Raw genomic sequence first — 21,873 nt, 5'->3', positions numbered from 1 at the left:
TCCATCCCATACAGAACCTTCTTTGCCTTTACTCTTGTAGATCATGGGGGTGTTCAACGGATTCATCTGTGGCTGAGAGGTTAACCTAAAAGAGCCTTGGCTTGGCATATTTTCTTTCAGATACATAAATGGTACATCTTATAATCAGTAACACTTTAGATGCTATTAAACATGGTCAGTATTTCCAACACAAAGGATTCTCTCCCCGAGTACATTTGCGGAGTTGTGGGAGAAACACCGTATATCTGATTTCTGTACTATAGAGCCGCTCAGGATGTTTAACATTCTGTTGCTCTCTGATAGTTTTCAGCATCATTCAAGTATGTTGGACCACATTAATTGTATTTTCAGGGACTATCACAGGAGGATAGAATTCTGTGGCCCAGGATTTGGGGACAGATACTGTAGACTGACTCCTCCTGGACCATCCCATGGCACACTTGCATTCTGACATATTTTTCCTTCAAATCTCAGAAGCAGAAACACCCTCCCCAACTGTGCTTTAAAATACCCTCTAAAATAGGTTCTAATTGAGGAGAACAGTGGAATACTGACTTGGTAATTTTCTACAGTGAAGAATTTTTCTGTGATTTCTCTGTGTTATGATCCTTAGAGCAAACTTCTGTTTTAGAAAGAGAAAATGTTTTCTTCCCTTGGATTCACTGATAATAGAGGTAATGCTTTTTGCAAACTCAAGTCAATTGAGGCAGTATAGTAATAAAATGTATGACCAAAGTTATTAGGCTCAAAAAGTAACCCAAAGTCTATGATTTTCAAGTTATAAAAATTATAATGGTGTAAGTGTATTTGCTCGTATGTCAGTTTTGTTAAAAATCTTTTCAGATCAAGAGAACGTAGGAAAGCGTATGTGAGTAGAAATGTTTACCTTTGTGTCTCTCCTTTATCTCCCTCACTCTACTCAGCACATCTGCCCACTCAACCAACCTCTCCTTAGCAGTAACAAAATTCTCATAGCACTTAATCATTTATGCAGTAAGAAAAAAGAAGCCGTTACCCTCTTTCTGCAGTCTTCTTCCATTTCCCTAAGAACAAACATTGCATCTAATACGTTTAAAAAGAGCTACCAGTGCTATATTACAGGGACTATTAAAGCATTTACCTTTTCTGGAACCACACTTTTGCCGTCCCATGCATACCCTCTCTTGGTGAAATAGTTTACGGTGGCAAACTCGATGAGAGCTGAGAACACAAAGGCATAGCACACAGCGATGAACCAATCCATAGCCGTGGCATAAGCCACTTTAGGGAGGGAATTTCTTGCACTGATACTCAACGTGGTCATGGTAAGCACAGTTGTCACTCCTGGAAAGAAAGAAATTAAGTGAATTTGTAGATACATACTGTACCATTTCATCACTGAAGGCCAGCCATCTTGCACAAAGGGAAACTGACAGTACAAATGGACAGAGTGTATTTCCGTGTTCATCCCATGTTGGTTTGGCATGGATGAGTTGTAATTTAACCCCAGTGTAGTTTGCAGTTTATGGTATGGCAGTGCTGAGGGATCTCTTGGAGGGACAAACTGCTTTGCTATTAAGGAGGAGCTGTTAAAAAAATAGTAACTTAGATGGGCATCTTGAACATAGCGCCCTGGGTAGAACAGAAAATACTATTCCCTCACTGCCCCCGACTCTTTGAAATAGAAAGCGTAGATCTTTGCTTCTCTATCCATAAGAAATGTTTGGATCCTCAGCTCTGTTTAATATTCTAACTATGTGCCCTAAATGTATAAACCGGGAAACCAGTAGCTTCTTGATAATTGAAAATGGATAGATAATTGAATTATCTGAGGATAATATTGTGTTACATTATGAACACTTCTGCTTTTATACTATTTTCCCCCTGATTCCGAAATAACTACTCTTTTGAATAAATTCCTGAAATAAGTTGAAAGTAACTTGTGTGAGGTTAACGCATCTCAGAAGAGGCAAAACCAAAATTTGAGCACAAGTCTGGCTGATTGAATGTCCATAGTCTCTCCCTTTTTGTTAATGTCGTCTCATCTTCCCGGTTCTGTGAATCCATGCTAGTGATTAGAATTACCTATATTCAAAGCAGTTTTCAAGTCAGTTGTTTTGAGTTTATTTAGATAATTATATGAGTTGGTATATAAGTGATTATATCCATTAATGTTCATTTAACAAATTATTACTATCAACCTACTGTATGAAATGCACGGTACCAGTTAGACTATTTTAAGGTTCTTTTCAAGCCATTTGAAAATGTAGAAAAACAGTAACCGAGTGAGGGTGGCTCAGGAGGCACAGCGTGGAAACAGTCCTGACGTCTTCCAGTGACAAGTCCTAAACTCGCCCCGATTAGCTCTATGGCCTGAGTAAGTCCGTTAACTTCTGGTGACCTCACTCTTCCTGTTTGTAAAGGGGATATCGACTTCATTCTCTTGACTGTCTATATCATTGTTGACACTTGAAAAGAAACAAATTCTGCATAGCCATTCATAAGATTATTTAAGGATTAAATGTAATAATATGTAAAAATATTTTAAAGATATAAATTATTAGAATAGAAGATACTGTCATCCCATCTGTCTAAAATTCATATCTATGATTCCCTTTTTTGATTAATGTTTAGACAGTAGGGTTACACAGCTTGTAGGTGGCTAATTTTTCTAAGTGGCTTTAGATCATCCAATATTCCCTAGATTTTTATTAATTTCAAGGTAGATCTTTGTAACTATATTAAAAAAGTGATAGGATTAAGAAGAGACGTTGAGACTTATTTGATCATAGTTTTGATAGATGATCAAATGTGTAGAGAATAGATTTGCTTTGAACTTTGGTGGTGTTACAGAAAGTTCTGGGGCATTATTCGTATTACATAACCAACAAATGGTGTAAAGAGTATTGGATGGAAAACAACCCCCCAATTTTTATATCAATATTAACTTGAGCAAAGATCAAGGTAATTAAATGTCAGTATTTGGGGAACAGAGCAACCCAGTTTCACATCCCAGCTCTATAATTGCTGAGTGACCTTGGGAAAATTGCTTCACATTCCCGAGCTTCAGTTTTGTTTTTTTATAATTATTTTCTTGTGAATTAATTTCAGTAAGTCTAACTCATAGGGCTATTGTGAGTATTAAGCAAAATAAGGTAATAAAATATTTAGTACTTAGTCTGATGTTTACTAAGGGCAAAGTTAATGATTACTATTATATTATTGACAACTTCAGTCTTTTTGGATAAATTGCTGCTACAGTGAATTCCATTTTTTTTCGAATGTTAGTTTATATCAGCAGCTGTCAGAAGTCATGTGGGAATATGTGTTCTTAAACCAAATGTGTGCATACATTAAAAGCAGTTAAGAATAGCATAAAGAGAGGTGTCTGTACGCGTGCGTGTACACACGTGTGTATTCTTATCCCTGCTATAGGGAAAAGGAAAGGAACAAAAGTGAATTGAGCATCTATTAAGTTCCAGGTACTGATCCTGACAATTTACATACTTTATTTTTCTCTTTTATTTTAAAAGATGAAGGTCTTTTAAACAACCTAATTTTACTTTAATTATACTCTTCTCTTGTATGCAACTGAAGCTTAAAAAAATGAAAATTGAACCTAAAACTTGGATCTGTCTGGCAGCAAAATTTCACAACCACATTGCCTCCAAATGAGAGCACTGAAGGTCAGGAACGTGATGTTTTAGGACACAAAACAGGCTTCAGCTTTGCTTCATTCAGAATGCCTTTTAGTAAACTGTTATAAAGTACACCTTTTTTTAGTTTTGTATTTTTTTTAAACCCATGACCCTCTCAGGCGTCTCAGGCAGCTCAGAAGTATATGCTGAGTTCAAACTAAAAAAAATAGAAACATATGTACTAACTAAATGTTAAAAGGCTAAAAGTTCTTATAAAACTGTGTTTGTGATTTTATGGAACTTAAAACATTAGAAATATGTAACTTGAGAGACAGCCTTGCCAGAGCTGAGTTTCCAGATTTGCAGTTACGTTCACCAAAAGGGCAGGAGATGCCTGATATATTGTGTTGCTGAAAATGTTAAAAGCGATGTTTTTTATTTCTAAAACATTACAAAATGCTTTAGAGAATTTCCAAAAAGAAAGGGTCAGATTCGTTGGGGTGAGAGTGTAGAAAGCGCGCATTAAAACAATAACAACAGCAGCAATAAACCTTTTTCACTATAGCGGTAGGCTCATTCTACATAAAACAAACATCTTCTGTGTTCTAATGTTTTTAAATTTCTAGTGAATAAAAGTTTCAGACGACATATACACACAGAAGTGAGTATCTTGATAAGAGTTCAATCTTCAGTTCTAATAAGTTCTAATAAGTGGCGCCCATGCTAGTTAATGTTGACACACAGTAATAAGGAAAATAAAAGTTTGAAGTGAACTACTCTCTTGCTCTGCAGTTGGACTCAATCTGGATCTATCTTATTGTCAGAGCAAAGATTTTATGGTGTTCAACCTGGAAGCAACTTGCTATGTTCAGGAAAAAATGATCTTTCTGGGTGCTTGTAGCAGAGCCTTGCTTTTTTCTCCTGAGATAACTGATTTTTCATACCTTGCATATTATTGAAAGATGATGTCATAGGATCTTTGTACATGAATAATCTTCAGTTTAGGTTATAAACTTCTTTAGGTTTTGATTCTGTAGTAAAAGGTCTGAAATGTAGCCTGTGACTAGTTAATATTTTTGGAATGAACCTTGATAATTGCACCTTTCGTCAATGACTATGTGGTTGTTATGTCTAAGGGAATGATGTTGCCCAGAACAGCCCCATTCCATATCTTGACCTTGCAGCTAGAGGGCATGATGGACATGGTGCAGCATGGTCATTAAGGGGACAGACTCTAGAGCTTGGAGTCTGGATGTTACTCTAGACTCCTTCACCTACTAGCTTTGGACCTTGGGCAGGTTACTAAATCTCTTGTTCCTTAGCTTTCTCATCCATAACACAGGGGTAATAATAGTGCAGAGTGTTAAGTACGATAGCGTAGATTTATTCATAGAACAGAGCCTGCTGTAAGAGCACTGAATCAATAGTACATATCATTTTATTGTTATTCAAATGTTAAGCTCCAAAATAATAATGTTTATGAGGGGAGTGGTTTATGTTAAGATCACTGCTGCATTTCGTGCCTAGCACATAGAAGGTTTCAAATAAAAATTCACTGAGTGAATGAATGAATCAATCAGTTTAAGGTAATGGAATCTTTTGTTTATATCAGTCTTGAAAAGTACAGTTACGATAGTGTGCTATGATATAAATAGGGAATACCTCTTTATATGAAATACAAATTTCTAAAATAATAAATTAGGGGATGACTTTTCCTATTAGTAAAGGTTATTACTCTTTAAGCAATTTTACATTAGATTGTCTTAACTGGAAGTATCTGGGGTATTTAAACCATTTTAATATAAAAATATATGTATTTGTAACTCTTTAGAAGTGTACACTTTAGGTAAGTGAAGTCTTCTTGTATTGGTCATTACTGAGCTCTCCCTGCATAAGCTACCCATGCTTTCATATATGTAAGTAAGTAGTTCTATTGACATTTTCTCAGATTCTCCAAAAATGCACCGATGCATGATTGTAGATTCTAAAAGTATGATTTAAATATTAATATCTTTATATGTGTATATTTTCAAATAGTATGATGCATCTTATACCTGCTTCATTCCATCTCTCCCAAAATATCAAGTCTAATGTTCATTAATCCCACTGTTTTCCATGCATGAAAGCAGCCTGCAGTTTAAGAAAAAATTTGTAAAAAAATCATACCATGATGACAATGGTAAATCCTTGAATCTTTCTGTTGTACTAACTTCAGATTTTAATGTATAATTATTTTTTTATTCCATTTGCAGTGTCACCAAGTATGATATAACTTGCCCTTCAGACCCTTGCATGCAAGTCTTGATTGGCACTTACCAAAGACTGTCCTCGCTGGCACAGACTCTCTGTTGAGCCAGAAGGAGACTTGGGACAGAATAACCGTCATTATGCATGGCAGGTATGTTTGAATAACAAAGTAGCCAATCTTTCTTTTCAGGTGGAAATGAGTAGTCATAACAACATATTCTCCTAGAGGGTGAAACAGACAGTAAGGTTGAACAATTTTGACCTTGAAAAAAAGTTAATCTCTGAGGTTTTCTATGAGCAGCAAAGACCTGGAGGTTAGACACATCATTTCTCCATGTAATTTCTGGTTCCTGAAGAGAAAAACGTTTTTCCAGGGAAGAAAAAAAAAAGACATTTTAAAAACACACCAAAACGTCTCTGAGGGTGAGACTGAGGGAACAATGGGCTCATGAATCATGTTACAATCTAATGCAAACCATACATTTCAGACATATATTCACGGATTGTCTTTAATGGACACGGAGGCAGTGTGCTCTAGTTCCTGATGACATACGAGTACACCAGTGGGTTAGGCAGACCACATCCCCAGTGTGGCCACTGCAAGGAAGAGTCAGGCTCTTCAGAGAAGGAGCTCTGGTGTCCAGGTCAGGAGAGCTGAATTTTAGCTCCAGAACTCCCTTTCAGGAGCTCTCTGACTTCGGGTAAGTCATTTAGTTTTAGTTTGATCTTCAAAATGAAGAGAGTGGGAGAGAGTCCAGTGTTTCTCAAAACACATTTTGAATTCACCTGGGAAGATTTTGAGACATGCAGCTCTTCAGATCCCACCTCAATACACAAAGTATTCTTTGACGTGGGGCCAGCTTTTGAGATTGTCCCAATTCTTAGCCTGGTCTGGGAAACCGTGGACTAGCTAGGTACTCTCCATGGTCCTTATATACATGCCCAAGTCTGGTTTCATGTGGCGGTCAAAGTCAGTAGACACACAACCCAAATTGCAGGACGGTTTTTTGTTTGTTTGTTTGTTTGTTTGTTTGTTTGTTTGTTTTCAAATTGATGTTACATTTTTTTTCAATCACAAATCTTAGAAGTTTTTAGCTTTATTTACTCTGAATGTAAGCTTAGCTACCTGTGAGTGAATAAGGGAGAAATAGGTATAGTTTTGCTAAGGAAACATTACTCCCCTTGGTATTTACATTTTTCTCCCATTATCTTTCAACTCCAAACTTTTTCCCACTCAACCTGGGATTTATGTCTCCGACCACGGCCGTCCAGCTTTAGGTCCTATAATGTGGCTAAAACTGCTCCTGACTTCTTAATACCCATAACTGAAGATGTCAGCCTTTAAGGAGGTCTGTCTTCAAGTTGGCTGCTCACCTTCTTTGCGGCGTGGAGAATTAAATAATGCTGACTGCCCCTACCGTCTTGGTAGCGCAGTCTTGATTCCTAGACTTCCTTTATCTTTCATTTTTAGTTTCTTTTGATAACTCACATATTGAGTTTTTTTCTGTTAGGCACTAATCTTCATCTTTCTGCAAAGTAAATGTAGAAGTTCCTGGTGTAGTTCTTCTATCTTCAGCTTTCTTTCCCATTTTTTCTTGACTCTAATAAGAAATTTTCCTTCTCACCTCTGCTCCTAGTGGTTATCCAGATGTTATCCAGATGGCTGCCTAATCTACATCTCTAAGTGACATTGCTCTCTAAGTCACAGCTCAGTTTTTTAAAAATATTTACAAGACATCTCGTAGATATTGATTTTTCACTAATACCACCAACTAAATATGGTAACTGCCATTAATTAACCTTTCTCATAAAAAGTAATGGCCAATATATAACAGTGCTGCTTTTCCACTTTGTGTCCTTCTCTTAATTAATGGTACAGTCACGTGCCTATTCACTCAGGCTAAAACCCTAGAATTAATCTGTAAATGTTAAGTAGGGCTTTGGAAAGAAAGAGCAAGGAATCAGTTGATCATCACAATTTTAATGTCACCTGGGTGGTATCTCTAAGTCTATCTGTTATCTTGTGGTTACTGCTCTTATCTCCTTTGTAGACTTCTTACAGCAATCTATTAAGTGTCTTGTTTGTCTCTAGTCATATCCTAACTCTTATTTTTTTCTAAATTTTGATGTCAGAGTGATCTTTTCAAAGCATATCTAAATACCTTACACTTCCTTAATGGATTCCCATTATCTACATCAGAGCTTCTCAACCTCTACACTATTGATATTTTATACCATATTTCATAATTATTTGTTGTGGGGGCTGTGTATTGTAGGATATTTAGCCACATACCTGGCTCGCCTCTGTCCACTAGACGCCACCAGCAAACACTCTCCCTAATGGGACAATCAGCAATGTCTCCAGTGTTATATACTAACAGGCAAACTCCCTAACCTCTTTTCAAGACTCCCTACATCATAACTCTAATATGCATTTCAGTATCATGTCTCATGTCTCGCCACACTTTTTCACATCTCAGTAGCTCAACCTACAAAATTCTCTACTTGACATTTCCTGATGCTGAATATGTTGTTCATTTATGGGTTCTCAGTCCATAGTGGAATAGGAAAAAATGTACTACCATATTTCCCGGAAAATAAGACCTAACTGGACCATCAGCTCTAATGCATCTTTTGGAGAAAAGATTAATATAAGACCTGGTGTTATTTTACTGTAATGTAAGACCAGGTCTTTAATATAATATAATATAATATAATATAATATAATATAATATAATATAATCAATATAATATAATCAATATAATATAATCAATATAATATAATCAATATAATATAATCAATATAATATAATCAATATAATATAATCAATATAATATTCCGGGTCTTATATTAATTTTTGCTCCAAAAGGCGCATTAAAGCTAATGGTCCTGTCAAGTCTTATTTTGGGGGAAACACGATATAGAGGAAAGTTTATTAGCTTTGGAAGCAAATAAATTTGGGTTGAAAACTAAGATATGCTATTTTCTTACTTAAATTATCTGATGCTCAGTTTCCTCATCTATAAAACACTGAGAAGTACATCGTAGGGATAATAAAGAATAAAGGCTCTACTTCAGATCATGCTACAGAAGAGTTTTAAAATAAATTTTAGTTCTTTTCACCATTTTCTTCTTTCTTTTCTCCAATTAGAATTGCTAGAAGTATTGGTAGAAGAAATGCATATACTCTATAGTAGGAAATCATCCACACATTCATGTATGCCTTCATTATTAATTGTTATTGTTAAATCTGCCAGTAACTGATCATTACTAAGTAACTTTAAATTTATTTATAGCTTATATTTATAATATCTCATATTTTTAATTGTAGATGTTTATATGCTTAATATCCTTCCCCCAAAGTGAAAACAAATAAAGAGAGGCACTATTCTTTGGATATAGTATGGCTTTCTCTATCCTAAGTATTTAATACCTGCCTATGGTGAGAAGGGATGCACTGAGGCTTACCATCCATAAGCATCTCTCTTTGGGAGGGTAAATATAATGATGACTACAGTTGACCTCTAAACAAAGCAGATTTGAACTGAGTGGTTCACTTATTCATGGATTTTTTTCATGGAATACGTACAGTAGTATAAATGTATTTTCTCTTACGATTTTTTAATAACATTTTTTCTCTAGCTTACTTTATTGTAAGAATACAGTATATAATACATATAACGTACAAAATATGTTGATCAACTGGTTATGTTACCAGTAAGGCTTCTGGTTAATAGTAGGCTGTTAGAAGTTAAGTTTTTTGGGGGACAAAAGTTACAAGTGGATTTTCAACTGAACGGGGTGGTGGGCGGACAATACCTCTGACCCCTGCATTGCTCAAGGGTCAACTGTAATTTCTTTTAATTTTCTGTAGATACCTTGGGAGATGTCTCCAAGGTCATCTGAAAGAAATAACTGATTCAAATTTGAGAAAAACGCAGAAAACCAATTTTCTCAGGACTCTGTTAAAATGCAGCTTTGTGTGGACATAGTCATGTTACATTTTCACCCTCCCAGGAGTATGCATTATTATTCCTAACCATCCATTCAGTTGGGGCCTGCAAAATGTCATCAGCTGAAAGAAAAAAATTGCATCTTTCATATAATGTCAGAAAGATGAGTGTCTACATATATTCCATTATCATCTTTTGTTGTTCACAACGTGACATTTTGGAAAGATTCTTCAAAGAATATGATTTTGGAGATCTGAAGAACAATTATTTGACATTGTATTTGTTTTATAAACCACTTTCTCACTAACAAATTAGAGCAAGAATACACTTTCAAATCTTTTAAAACCATCTTCCTAAATTAAACAAAATCTAACAAGTTTTGGCACAAGATGTTTAAATAAGAAAAGGGCAGCAAAATGAAAATCATATTGCAATAATTTAAAAATGGAAGAAAAACGCAACAAAAAAATTAGTCTCCTAAATTGAATTGAAAGAATATGTCTAGACATCAAGTGTTTATGCACTAAGCATGTCAAATTCTTTTCCTCTAATTCAACAGTTTCAAAGAACCGTAATTCAAATATTCTTGTACATCATGTAACCCTGAGGGAAGCTTGTAAATTAGATGTGACAATATTTCTGATACATTACATTACAACATTAAGGAGAGAGGAGGAAAATAAGCAGGAATTTAATTTTGTCAAGCAGAATCAAGGGTTTGTTTAGACCTGGCTTCCATTCTTTGCTGTCTCAAATGTAAGTTACTTCAGGGGTAAATACCTTGCTTAGACTTTTTGACTTTAGTTTTCTCATTTGTTCAATTAAAATGAGAGTTAGTGGTTTTCTTAATTATTTCTGGGATGTTAGGAGGATAAAATGAAATGATGGATGTGAAAATACTTTTCAAAGATTGTGAGTCACATGCAGATTTACAGTATAAAGACAGAAAGATTAGAAATGTATTCTCTTCCAGCTCAAGATATCAACAATTCACTTGTTCAGAAAACAATTGTAGTGAGTGTTGATTCCATGTAAAGCTGTTATTTTCTTTTCATGTATACTAAACTTAGTGTTTTCTATAGATGCTACCTTTTAAAGAGGAATAAGATATTAAAAATATCATTGAGGGAGGGGTTGGTATTTTAATATCTGCTTCTAAGAGTACTGAAATAGAAATAAGGAAACATTGGTTATAGTTTTAGGTCACTTAGCCTCTCTGGACCTGTCTCCTCATCTGAAATATGAATAGGTTGACCAGCTAACTATATAAGTCTCCCCCTTCTCCTCCCAGTTTTCCCATTTTATGGTAATAATTATTTCTCTGGAGATCCTGAGTGGGAGCCCTGAGGTTCCTCTGATGAATGTTCATTACCACTGTTGCTCCCCATGAGGGACGACAGCTGAGTTCTTCACTTACTTGACCCTGCAGGGTCATCCTTAAATCAACACATCCAGAGGAGACCATCTCTAGGAGACCACCTCTTGGTCATCTGTCGTAAGGGTAAACAATAGTCATTCATGAAGAGAGGACCCTCCCATTCAGCAAGATGAACCTACATTTCCTTTGATCAAATCTGTCTACTGACTTAGGTAAACATGAAGACTTTGCAGTCATCATTGTGTGTTTTAAAAAAAATTACATACTATTACATTTTTACTGTTTTCTGGCAATGGTATTATTATGCTTAATGACAGTGTAATCATTTTACTTCTCAGTATAAGTCATATTTTCATGTCCTTTGATCACTGTTTCAGTTTTTACATGAGCTCACCTAAGGAATCACTTAGGAAACGCAATGTAGCATAGAAGAATGAGATGGAGACATGCCGAGGATCTGCTCCAAACTGCCTTCCCTGATAACTTTGAGCAGAAATGACTTCTTCTTTATGTCATCATGTAGCTATCATGTACTAACTCCATCATTAGTAGTATCTAGTATCTAATATCTATTATGTCATTTTTACATGTGAGATACTGTAAGCAGTATGTGCATTTTTCTCATTTCATTCTCACAGTAACTCATGAAGTAGATCCTCTTATCTCCAAATAGTACAAGAGAAAAGATAAACAGAGAAATGTTTTGCCAAAGGTCATAATTAATAAGTGGTAAAGCCAGCATTCATACCTTATAGTATCACTTCAGAGTCCACACTCTTAAATGCTGCTGCATTACGTTGTATTTTCACACTCGTCTATCCTTCCTGTTACTTGTATGACATAGGGTTGACAGCATATACTCTGTAGCTAGACTACCCAGGTTCAATCTCACCTGTGCCACTTGCTATGTGATCTTGGAATCACATAGTTAAACCTCTCTGGGACTCAATTATGTCCCATCTGTAAAATGGGGACACCAATGCCTACATCCTTGGATTGTTGTAAGAATTAGAAGTGAAGGTTAGAGCAGTGTCAATACATTTTAGCTACGTACTTATCTCACTCAACTCTGAGCTTCTTGAGAACAGGGACTATGTGTCCTTCTCCAGGCCCAGTCACAGTGTCAAACACAGTAAATGACAAATAGTTGAAGAAGTACTGAATAAATTAATTAATAAAAGATAATTGTGTGGGAGTTGAAAGCTGACTGGACTCATCCTTCTTTGTGCCTCTAAAGGTTTTGCTCTGCCAGGACAGTAACTACATTTCAAACTAAGTCTCATTGTCTTCCCCAAAATCTGATGGCAGACTCCAAGCAAGTGGGGCAACACCTTATAACCTTCTAAGAGTTGATCTGAATTGATTCTCTCTCTGCAGAGAATTTTAAGATGGAAGAAGATGGTCTTTATTTAATCATTCTCAATGTGTGTGCTCTTTCCTGCCATCATTCCTAGTCTTCTGGCAGAAACGGGAAGGTAATAGCCCAGAATGTCATTTATTTTGATGTTTTCAGGGCTCCACAAGGAGATGTGAAATATGGGACTGAAGACCTTACAAAAGATCTTTGTTTGCTCCCACAGAAATCTATCAAAGTGGATTTCTGATAAGCTAAAGTAGACCCACAGGAAGTGTAGTTCAGTGTCTTATTCTGGAGTCAAAAACATATGTCACACTGAACTTCCACATTTGAGAATTTGTTCCTTATTCTCCTCATCCCCCTCAATATTCATTACGGGAATGACAACAAACAGCTCTAATTATGTACAGATAAACTTACTGCTTTAGCACATAATGGTGACTTTTAATGGACCCAATTTACGAGGTCTAGACAGCTTGGTGGTGATGAGTTGGGCCACTGTCTCAACTTGTGTCAATGACATGTCAAGGTCACTAGTGCTAGAACCAGAATGAAGGTACTCCCTCCTCTGGTAACTCCGTGGCTTGTATATACCTCTATTGTATGCATGCTACTATGCTTGAATTACTCCTTTCCTGACAGCTACCAACCTCCATTCTAGAGATAATAGGTGGAGAATTTCTCAGGAACCGTTGTATGTCTATTATTCTGAATGCCCTGGGCCTAGCACAGTGATTATTTGGCTCCCAACAAATACAGATTAACAAAGTGAAAGTCAAACTCTGCAGCAATGCTTCCTTGATTATCCTAGGATGGATTCATTTCTTTTCTTATTAATTTAAAATATGTATTTAGTGCTGCCTCTGTTTCAACTACTATAATAAACAATAGGGATACAAAAAAAAAAAAAAAAAACAACAGATGTAGCCCCACCCCGCACAAAAATGTTGATCACACCATGTATGTTTTTGCCTTCCCTTAGACTTCATGAGAGTACGGTCTCTGCCTTGTCTACCACGGACTTTCTAGTGCCTGACACAATACCCAGCTTATAGTAGCATTTGATTTTAAAAAAGTAAACACCGCTCATTTTAATACCTTTTCCAATGTAACCTGTGAGGAAGAAAACTTTTCAGTCTTTTCCACATTCTGTGATTTTTCCAGGACTATCAGGACTATGGCAACCACTACTGAATACCATTTTGAGCCTCTATTACATAACACTTTGCTCAGTGTTTGGTATTTTCTCACCTTTAAGGCAAAATTATAGAACCCCCTTCCTAGAAGAGACCAGAGTTTCTGGTTGGATAAATGGCTTTCACAAAGTTACAAGGCTGCAAAGGGAAGGACCAGGACTCGAGTGCGTATCTTTTTCACTGCAAAACCTAAGACCTTTCCACGCTGCCATGTGCATTTCTAATATTTGCAAAGCTGAGGAAAAATCTTCTCCATTTTTTAAAACAAGAAACGTAAATATTTGAGTTTCTATGGTAGCCATGGATACTTTAAAGCAAGCAAAAGAGAGATCACGTTTAAGCAGGAATTATCCAATAATTACAGTAAGATATATTGACTTATTCCTTAAACATGTTAAAATGATCATTGGCCCAATATAAAGTCTGAAATGTAAGATTTTTTTTCTGTGAATAAAAGCACTCCTGCCCTTATTTATTACTAAATGGTCTTTCTTTAGAAATTACAAATCAAAGTGAATGAACTAATTTAATTTTTAAAAAAAAAAGCCATAAAAGTTATTGTAAACTCTTGTTAAACTTTCACTAATTAAACATAGTTAATAATACTGGGATTAGTGAGGTGAGTATTCCTAATAGTTAGAACCCAAATTTTATTTATAATTTTTTGGCCCTATGATCACATTTCAGTCACAAAATGCATACTTGTATAACTAAACTCTTATTTCTTGAAACACTTCAAAAGTTTAAAATTTTGGATCCAGCTGCTTGTTAGTATTTGATCTAATTCTCAGTGTTTCATTGGCAAAATGTCACTTTAAGAAGGATGGCACTCCATCTACTTATAATTCCAAAATGGAATGATGAGTAATATTGATGTTTCTGTAGATTTTAGATGTGAAAAACCCTTGGCTAGAAATGCGAATGGATTTGTAGAAGGAATTGGCTTCTTGGTGTCCCATGTGTAATAACCACTGCTATAAATTCACTAACAAACTTTGAATCATGGCAATAAATGGGGCCTAGAAGGTATTAATAGCTAACATTTATTAAGAGCTTTTTGTGTGCCCAGAACTGTGATAAGTACTTTTCATAGACTTAATGTATTCCTTTCCAACGACCCTGTGAGGTACTAGAAACAACTACTGTGTTTCCCTGAAAATAAGACCTAGCCAGACAATCAGCGCTAATACATCTGTTGGAGCAAAAATTAATATGACCTGGTATCATATCATATCATATATCATATCATATTATACTATATAAGACGCAGTCTTATAGTAAAATAAGACCCAGTTTTATATTAATTTTTGCTCCAAAAGATGCATTAGAGCTGATTGTCCGGCTAGGTCTTATTTTCGGGGAAACAGGGTGGCAAGGTAGAGGAGTAAAGATTCAATCCAGACATCCTTCCTCAAGAGTTCACATACCTAAATAATGTGCTACCATGATCATATGGAACCAGTTATTTATTTTGCAAAGAAAGGATCCAAGGGCAAAGGGCATTAAACAACAAGTCTAAAGTCCTATGTCCATAAAGATCATACTCATTCCCAACTCAATTGTTCCCCGGTATAATGCATTTTTTTTTAATCTTTCTACTGGTGCTATTGAAGGACTTACTGAATTATCACATTCTCACAAAAATTCTTTATGTTCCCTCCTCCATATATGGAGTAACCAAAAAGCATTTACCTGTACTAGACTGAACAATTCCAGAATCTACTGTTTGTCCAAGAAGATCGTACTGGTTGAGGCGTGACCCATCTTCTGCTACCACCACTGAGCGTGCTGGCTCCCTGGTCCACTCGTAAACAACTTCTGCTCTTGTATAAGCATCTAAAAAGAAAGAATGGAAAATGGTCCATGTGTCATGCCATTTCGCTTCTCCTAATTAGTCGGTGTGCTTTTTCAGCTTCATATTTCTTGTCTCATGGTTCCAGGGGGCAGGCTGGGAAAAGAGAGCCCATATCCCTTAGTTCAGGAAAACTGAGACAATTTTCTCATTCATTCAGTTATCTGTTCATTCTTAGAAAAGATAGATGGTTATTAAGCATCCTTAAAGGTCAAGGTACCTTGACCTTTGCAGGGTACCTGAGTACCCTGCATATAGTAATGAACATAAACAAGGTTCCCTGAACTTACAGAACATGCATTATAGTAGTAGGGATAATTTATTAGCTTGTCTGATTCAAGTACTGTTATATGCAGTAAAGCCATACACAATAGGTAGGGGATAGAGAATGAAGGGGATGCCTGGGGCCTGTTTTAGATAAGGGACTCAGAGAGGGTCACCAAGAAGTGACATTTACATAAATGCATGACAGAAATGAGAGAATGAGCCATCTAAGTCTTGGAAAAGAGTTCTCTGGCTAGGTCAACTAATGAGTTTCTTCCTCCAGAGCAGGAAATAGCTTGACAAATTTGAGGAAGAACAGGAAGGCCAGTGTGTCTGGAGTGAACTATATGAGAGGTGAAATGAGGTTAGAGGTGGTTTCCTGCGTCTAGACTACGTCACGCTAGGTGAAGGTCATGATAGATGTGAAAAGTAATACTGGACATTTTACTGAGCATCCAATTTTAAAGGAAGTCTGATTTCTTTTTTTTTTTAAATTAATCATCCTTTTTATAGATATTTACTATCATGACAATGATCATAATTTACTTTAGACTTCTCATTTTCATGCCGATTGTTAATCTAGCCATCCTCCTATGGAGAGGTTAGGTCATAATCCTGATCTTGAATCCAAGCAGGTTGAGGGAGGAGGTGTATAGAATGAGAGGGAAGGAGAAGGAGAAGGAATTCGATAGCTTTTCTGATTTCTTGTCACAAACACCCACTTCACATAGGTTGAAGTGACAGCATGTATTCTCCTCCGTTTAGCTGTAGAGTGATAATAAAATATAAAAGGATATCACATTAGTGAAAGCAAAGTGTTTCCAGGGATTTGAGAGGAAGATATGCCAGCAAAAGTTGGCTTTACAGTGAAAGCTTTACCCCTTGGCCAAGCTCTGCCTTGGACTCAGTAGACATGGTGCCCAGGCCCACAGTACTTTTAGGTGGCTATAGAAATCCTTTAATTTCTTTTAAACTCTGAAGAAACATGGATATCAATATTTAAATATAAATGTTTAAAATGTAAATAACATTTAAAAATACAATTTTAATGCATGTTTTTGGCAGAATGGCCCACAAAGACCACAGTTTCCAGGGCCTGTAAAGGTCAGTGTATCCCTGCTTGCTCCAACCTCCACCCCAGGGTAACCAGGCTTGGGTGTTTAGTTCAAATTTATATTTGTCTAAAGTAAAATATGAGATGTAAAATAATGGTTGCCTTTTTACACAAACATGACGATGCCTAAAAAAAAAAAAAAAAAAAAAGATGTTAGTAATGTAGTAATGTGCACCATTCTCTGAACCAAACAAAGCTCCTTGAAGTGACCACTTGTGTCTGGGTTGAGTGATGCAGAAAATGCAGTCAGTATTCCCTAAATTTTCTATGCGTATCCTGTCTGCCCCAGCATCATTTGTTAGGAAGGTCTAAAACTTTATTTATTTAAAAGAAAATCTCTTTGAAGAAAACAGCACACTAGTTTGGAAAGAACTGTATTGTTTACAATTTGTAGGTACCTATATTCAGTAGAATGTTTTTCTGATCATGTTAAATACTTGTTTTCTAAATAGAAGGGTCTTACCTAAGAAGACATATCAAGTTTAACATCATTGAATGTTAATATGGAAGGAATTTACAGGTCATTTATTTTATTTTATAGATGATAAACTGAGGCCTAGAAGCATTAAATGACTTGTTTAAGGGGGAATAGCTACTTAGTGGGAAAACCAAATGTCATTTATTCTACTCCACTGCTGTCAGTAAGGAATTTCTATTAATTAATGATCAAAAAGTCATGAAAGGATACTTAGTGGTGATGTAATTAGTGATGAAGCCAATTCTAGATCTGGTGCTATTTCATAGCAAGTTAAAGCTCTTGCTATTGTGTAGAGCTGTCGTTAGCAACAGTTCATGACTCTGTCTTTTTATACCTTGTTATGTGTTGCCAATGGGATGCTAATCTAGGTGTAGGTGGAAAAATGTTTTATTATCAACTTCTCATTCCATTCAATCATTTCTTGTAATTTCTTAGATACTCTGTTGTATGTGAAATGTACTATAAACATGACATAGTTTTGAAAGTAGAGATTACTTGTTGCTCAGGTCACTCAATAGAAATCTCCCAAAATCTGTAATTCACATGATGAATGTTGGTGTTTTAAGATGTAGAAGACAGGTATATTTAAGGCCTCATAATATATCTTCTTGCTTCCTCATTTCAGTATCTGGAAAGTAGGTCCAATGAAGACTTCCTTGATTTGAGATTATTCAGCATAAAGAGAAGGTTAAAAAGAGTCTCTAACTACTTAGTCAAAAATGTTGTTATGCTCTTTTCTCTGAAGTCTTTGAAAGGTCCCTCTACTAGCAGACGACAGAGGACTGATGAGAGATGGTAATATTACCCCAGCTTTCTTGCCTTCTCTCTCTTGTATTCTGTACTGTCCCCCAGAACCCCTGTAGGGTATAGTCCCATCTCTCACAGTGGTAACTGGTTGGATAGCATATTCTTTGTTGGTTCCCTTCTCTGCTTCTCCTCTATTGGTATTTTGGTGTTTTGTTTTTTCCCCCCAAATTCCAAATAAACCACCTCCACTTAAAAAAAAAAAGGAGAAATGTTAAGCTCAGATCTCAAATAAATCAACAGAAAAAAACTTTTTTAAATGTTTTGGATGGGATTTTGAAAAAAAAAAACAGTACTGCGAGCATAGTTAGTATTAGAAGAGCGTGTGCTAATAGACACTTCTCTTCTATGAACCTTTGTTTTTCCATTTGTTTAAGGCAGGTGCACCAAATAATTTGTCAAGTTATTTATTCAGAATTCATTTAAATTTCTACTGTTCCTTTCTCCTTGTTTACAAGGCGCTGTGCTTGACAATCAGTCAGGAAACAATCATTTATCAAATGCTTACTAGATCTAGCACTTGCATAGATCCTATTGTCAGAATATAATCTGAATCTCTTTTTGTAGGATCAAGGCCTTATTTTGCATTTTTCTCAAAAAAAGCCGTTAAAAGATGTCAACGGCATCATGTACATTGACTTCGGTTGTCTGGCCTTGTGAAGAAGGCTTTGTCCCTAACAAGCAGGAAGTTTAATTTAGCCTGACAGTCAGAATCTAATGGAGAGTGGCAAAGAAAACATCTGCTTTTCCATGTTTGGTTCTTATCAACAGACTGACAAAGTTACTTCAGATGCTTCATAAACATTTATTACATAGTGTTCTACTAACTTTTTGCAAAATCCTCTTGCTTAAACATGTCTCTGATATGTTGACAAGACATTTGCTTCAAACATTGGGCCGTAGCATTTTTAAGCCACTTTTGCCTCAGTTTCTTCATCTCTGAAAAGTGCTAGTCAGTCCACGTCAGAGAAACTACCACAGTGAATGGACTGCTGCTGCTTCTTCTCATGCCAATGGCGGGCAGTGCTAATTGGTCACGGTGCCCTGTCCCACTGAGCATGTGCCATCCGAGCCTCGTTTTCAATATCAAGTCTTATCTATTTAATTCCCCACATGTCTTAAACCCTCTGTTCTGAGACTTGGAACACTGAAGGGGCATTTAAAATGTGATTATTGTAATCTGTTTCCATTCAAGCTAGGAAATGCTGGACAAAATAGATCGTGCTCTCATAGAGTTTACAGGTTTCCCACAATAGAAATGTTAACCAATAACTAAAACTAATAATTATTTCTGTGAAAAAGGGCCTAAGATAAATGTACATTGTGATCTAGGAGACTGATACAAATTTTGATAAGGTCATCAGGGAAGGCCTAGGAAGGAGTGATATTTACATGAGATATGGTGAGTGGAAAAAAGAAAAAGCCAATCATGCGAAGAACCCAGGCCAAGAAAAGAGCATGTGCAAAAGCCCTGAGGTGGAAAACCTCTTATTTTAATGTTTCTTTAGCTTCTGTTTTCTTATATGAGATACTGTTTCCTACTCACTATTCATTTCCTCCTTCCTAAAATACCTCCAGTTTTCTTCAGGATGACGATGTGCCTAGTTAAAAATGTTTCTCCCCAACCTTTGTGGGTAGCATTGATGATGTAACACTGCTTTGATTAATGCGATGTGAAATGTCTATTAGGATTTTAGGAAAAGTTTTTATCTTTTTGATACTGGCACTACTGCTTGCTTCTTTGCGTACTATCCTTCATCTTGAAAGCAGATGCAATGGCTGGGGTTGTAGCACCCATTTTGTGATCAGAAAGAACATCCAAGGACATTTTAAGATATCATCCTTGTTAAGATGTTAACCAACGATCACTTATATGAAAATATAAATCCGTATTTTTGTCAGCTATACTTACTGCTTGACAACGTGTATACTAAACATATAATTCATTGTCCAAAACAAGATATTTTTGAAGGCAAAAGGTGGCACTATTAGTGGTTATACCAGGATATTAGGCATAAATCAGTATTGTCCCAGGTAAACTATGATGCATGATCTCTCTTCCTATAGTATCCCTTCCTATGTATCACACAAGTGATACATGACACATAGAATTCTTAAAAATGGAACTGGTAATCAGGAGAAAACCTAATTGTCCGTGACACAGAACATCCGTTAAATTGGGAAAAGAATGGGGAGGAGGGAATTATCATCAAAATCTGTTAAGCTGACAGTTTTTGAAGTAGTTTATCCTTGGGTCTCGGTATAGAATGAGATTTATAAATAAATTTGTCTCTCCATGACTAGTGCTGCTGGGAGCCTGAAGGTCCTTTGCTATTTTCTTTGCTTTCTGTCTTCCTACACTACCACTCTTTTTCTTCTATGAATCATATCGTCACCGAAATAGTTGCTCAGACAGCCTATCTAAAGAGAACAGAAAGCTGGTTAGGTAGTCCAGGAGCTGACTCAGTAATTGTATGTAACTCTGCTACAGGAAACCAGGAATACATTATCCCCACTCACTTTATGCATGCGTACTAGCCAAAAGCAGAAAGGTAGAGCAGACCAGAGAATCGGGCTTTGATGGCCACTGTTCTCTTGGCCCTTCTAATGTGTGTCCACATATTTTTCAAGTAGCAGGAACGCAGAAAGTTATTTTAAAGGGGATTTATTTAAGATACCTTCAAAAGTGTTAATATATACATGAATTTCATGGGCTATCTAAAGGGATCTATAACATTTCTGAGACTATGATTGCGGTAAATTTTTTCCTGGCTACATCTTTTAGGTGTAAGTTTCCTTGTTAAGAAACACCTAATTGTTGTCCTTTTCCAACTACCAATATTTTCATCTGATAAAAATGTTGAATTATTCCTAAGGTCAAACAAATGTCAGTAATGGTATAAAATAAACACAATCATCACCATTTTTTGGAAAGAAGATGTTATGTACGAGGTATGAGCATCCATACTCCATTTGCTTTTCTATGAATAAAACTTCAACAAAAATAGAATTTTTTCTCTAAATAGTTAAATCCATTTTTTCTAGTCCAGGAGATAGGGAATAACTCCTTCCTGAAATAACATTAAAAAATAAAATAAAAGATTATTATATAGAAAGCACTTGCAGCAAATCACTATTTCAACTTTCTTGATGCTCTTTATCTGTCTCTAGATACAGACTATTTAGAGATCTCTTGCTAAAGACTTAGGCCTCTCATAGAAATTGAATGAATGAATGAATGAATGAATGAATGAATGAATGAATATACTCACAGCTTCCAAACTTGAGTGGGCAGGCATGGGCATCCATGGGGAAGTCCTCTAAGTGCATTGGACATTCAGCTCTCACTGTCAGCCTTATCATTTAAGGAACATATAGGATACAAACAAGAGCCCTATAGATTAGATACTTACTGATAAATACAATTGGGATATTATTAACTGTGACAAATATATTTACAAAGCAGGAGACACAAGTACAGAATATAGCACTGTATGGAGCTCTTAGTAATGAAATGATCTAAAAAGAACTATTTACAATGACTCGATTCTATCCATGTTTGTTTGTTTTGAGAAAAATGGGTAACAGCTGATTCTGTATGATGGGCAAGCA

General features: G+C 36.0%; 1 protein-coding gene across 1 annotated transcript in view; it reads right to left on the bottom strand.

Moving 5' to 3' along the window:
* The window catches only part of GABRA1 (gamma-aminobutyric acid type A receptor subunit alpha1), a 52,924-nt gene that overhangs the window by 2,408 nt on the left and 28,643 nt on the right, over positions 1-21,873 (bottom strand). Inside the window, exons 6-9 of the mRNA XM_081036110.1 lie at positions 21,534-21,616; positions 15,442-15,585; positions 5,934-6,086; positions 1,121-1,323 (exon numbers count right to left, since the gene is read on the bottom strand). Coding sequence (XP_080892236.1) covers positions 1,121-1,323; positions 5,934-6,086; positions 15,442-15,585; positions 21,534-21,616 — 583 coding nt within the window. The remainder of the gene's footprint in view (positions 1-1,120; positions 1,324-5,933; positions 6,087-15,441; positions 15,586-21,533; positions 21,617-21,873) is intronic.

This window comes from Rhinolophus hipposideros (assembly GCF_964194185.1).
Source record: "Rhinolophus hipposideros genome assembly, chromosome: 23".
NCBI lineage: Eukaryota > Metazoa > Chordata > Mammalia > Chiroptera > Rhinolophidae > Rhinolophus > Rhinolophus hipposideros.
The sequence above is the reverse complement of the archived record's forward strand: the minus strand, read 5'-3'. Positions and strand labels throughout refer to the sequence as shown.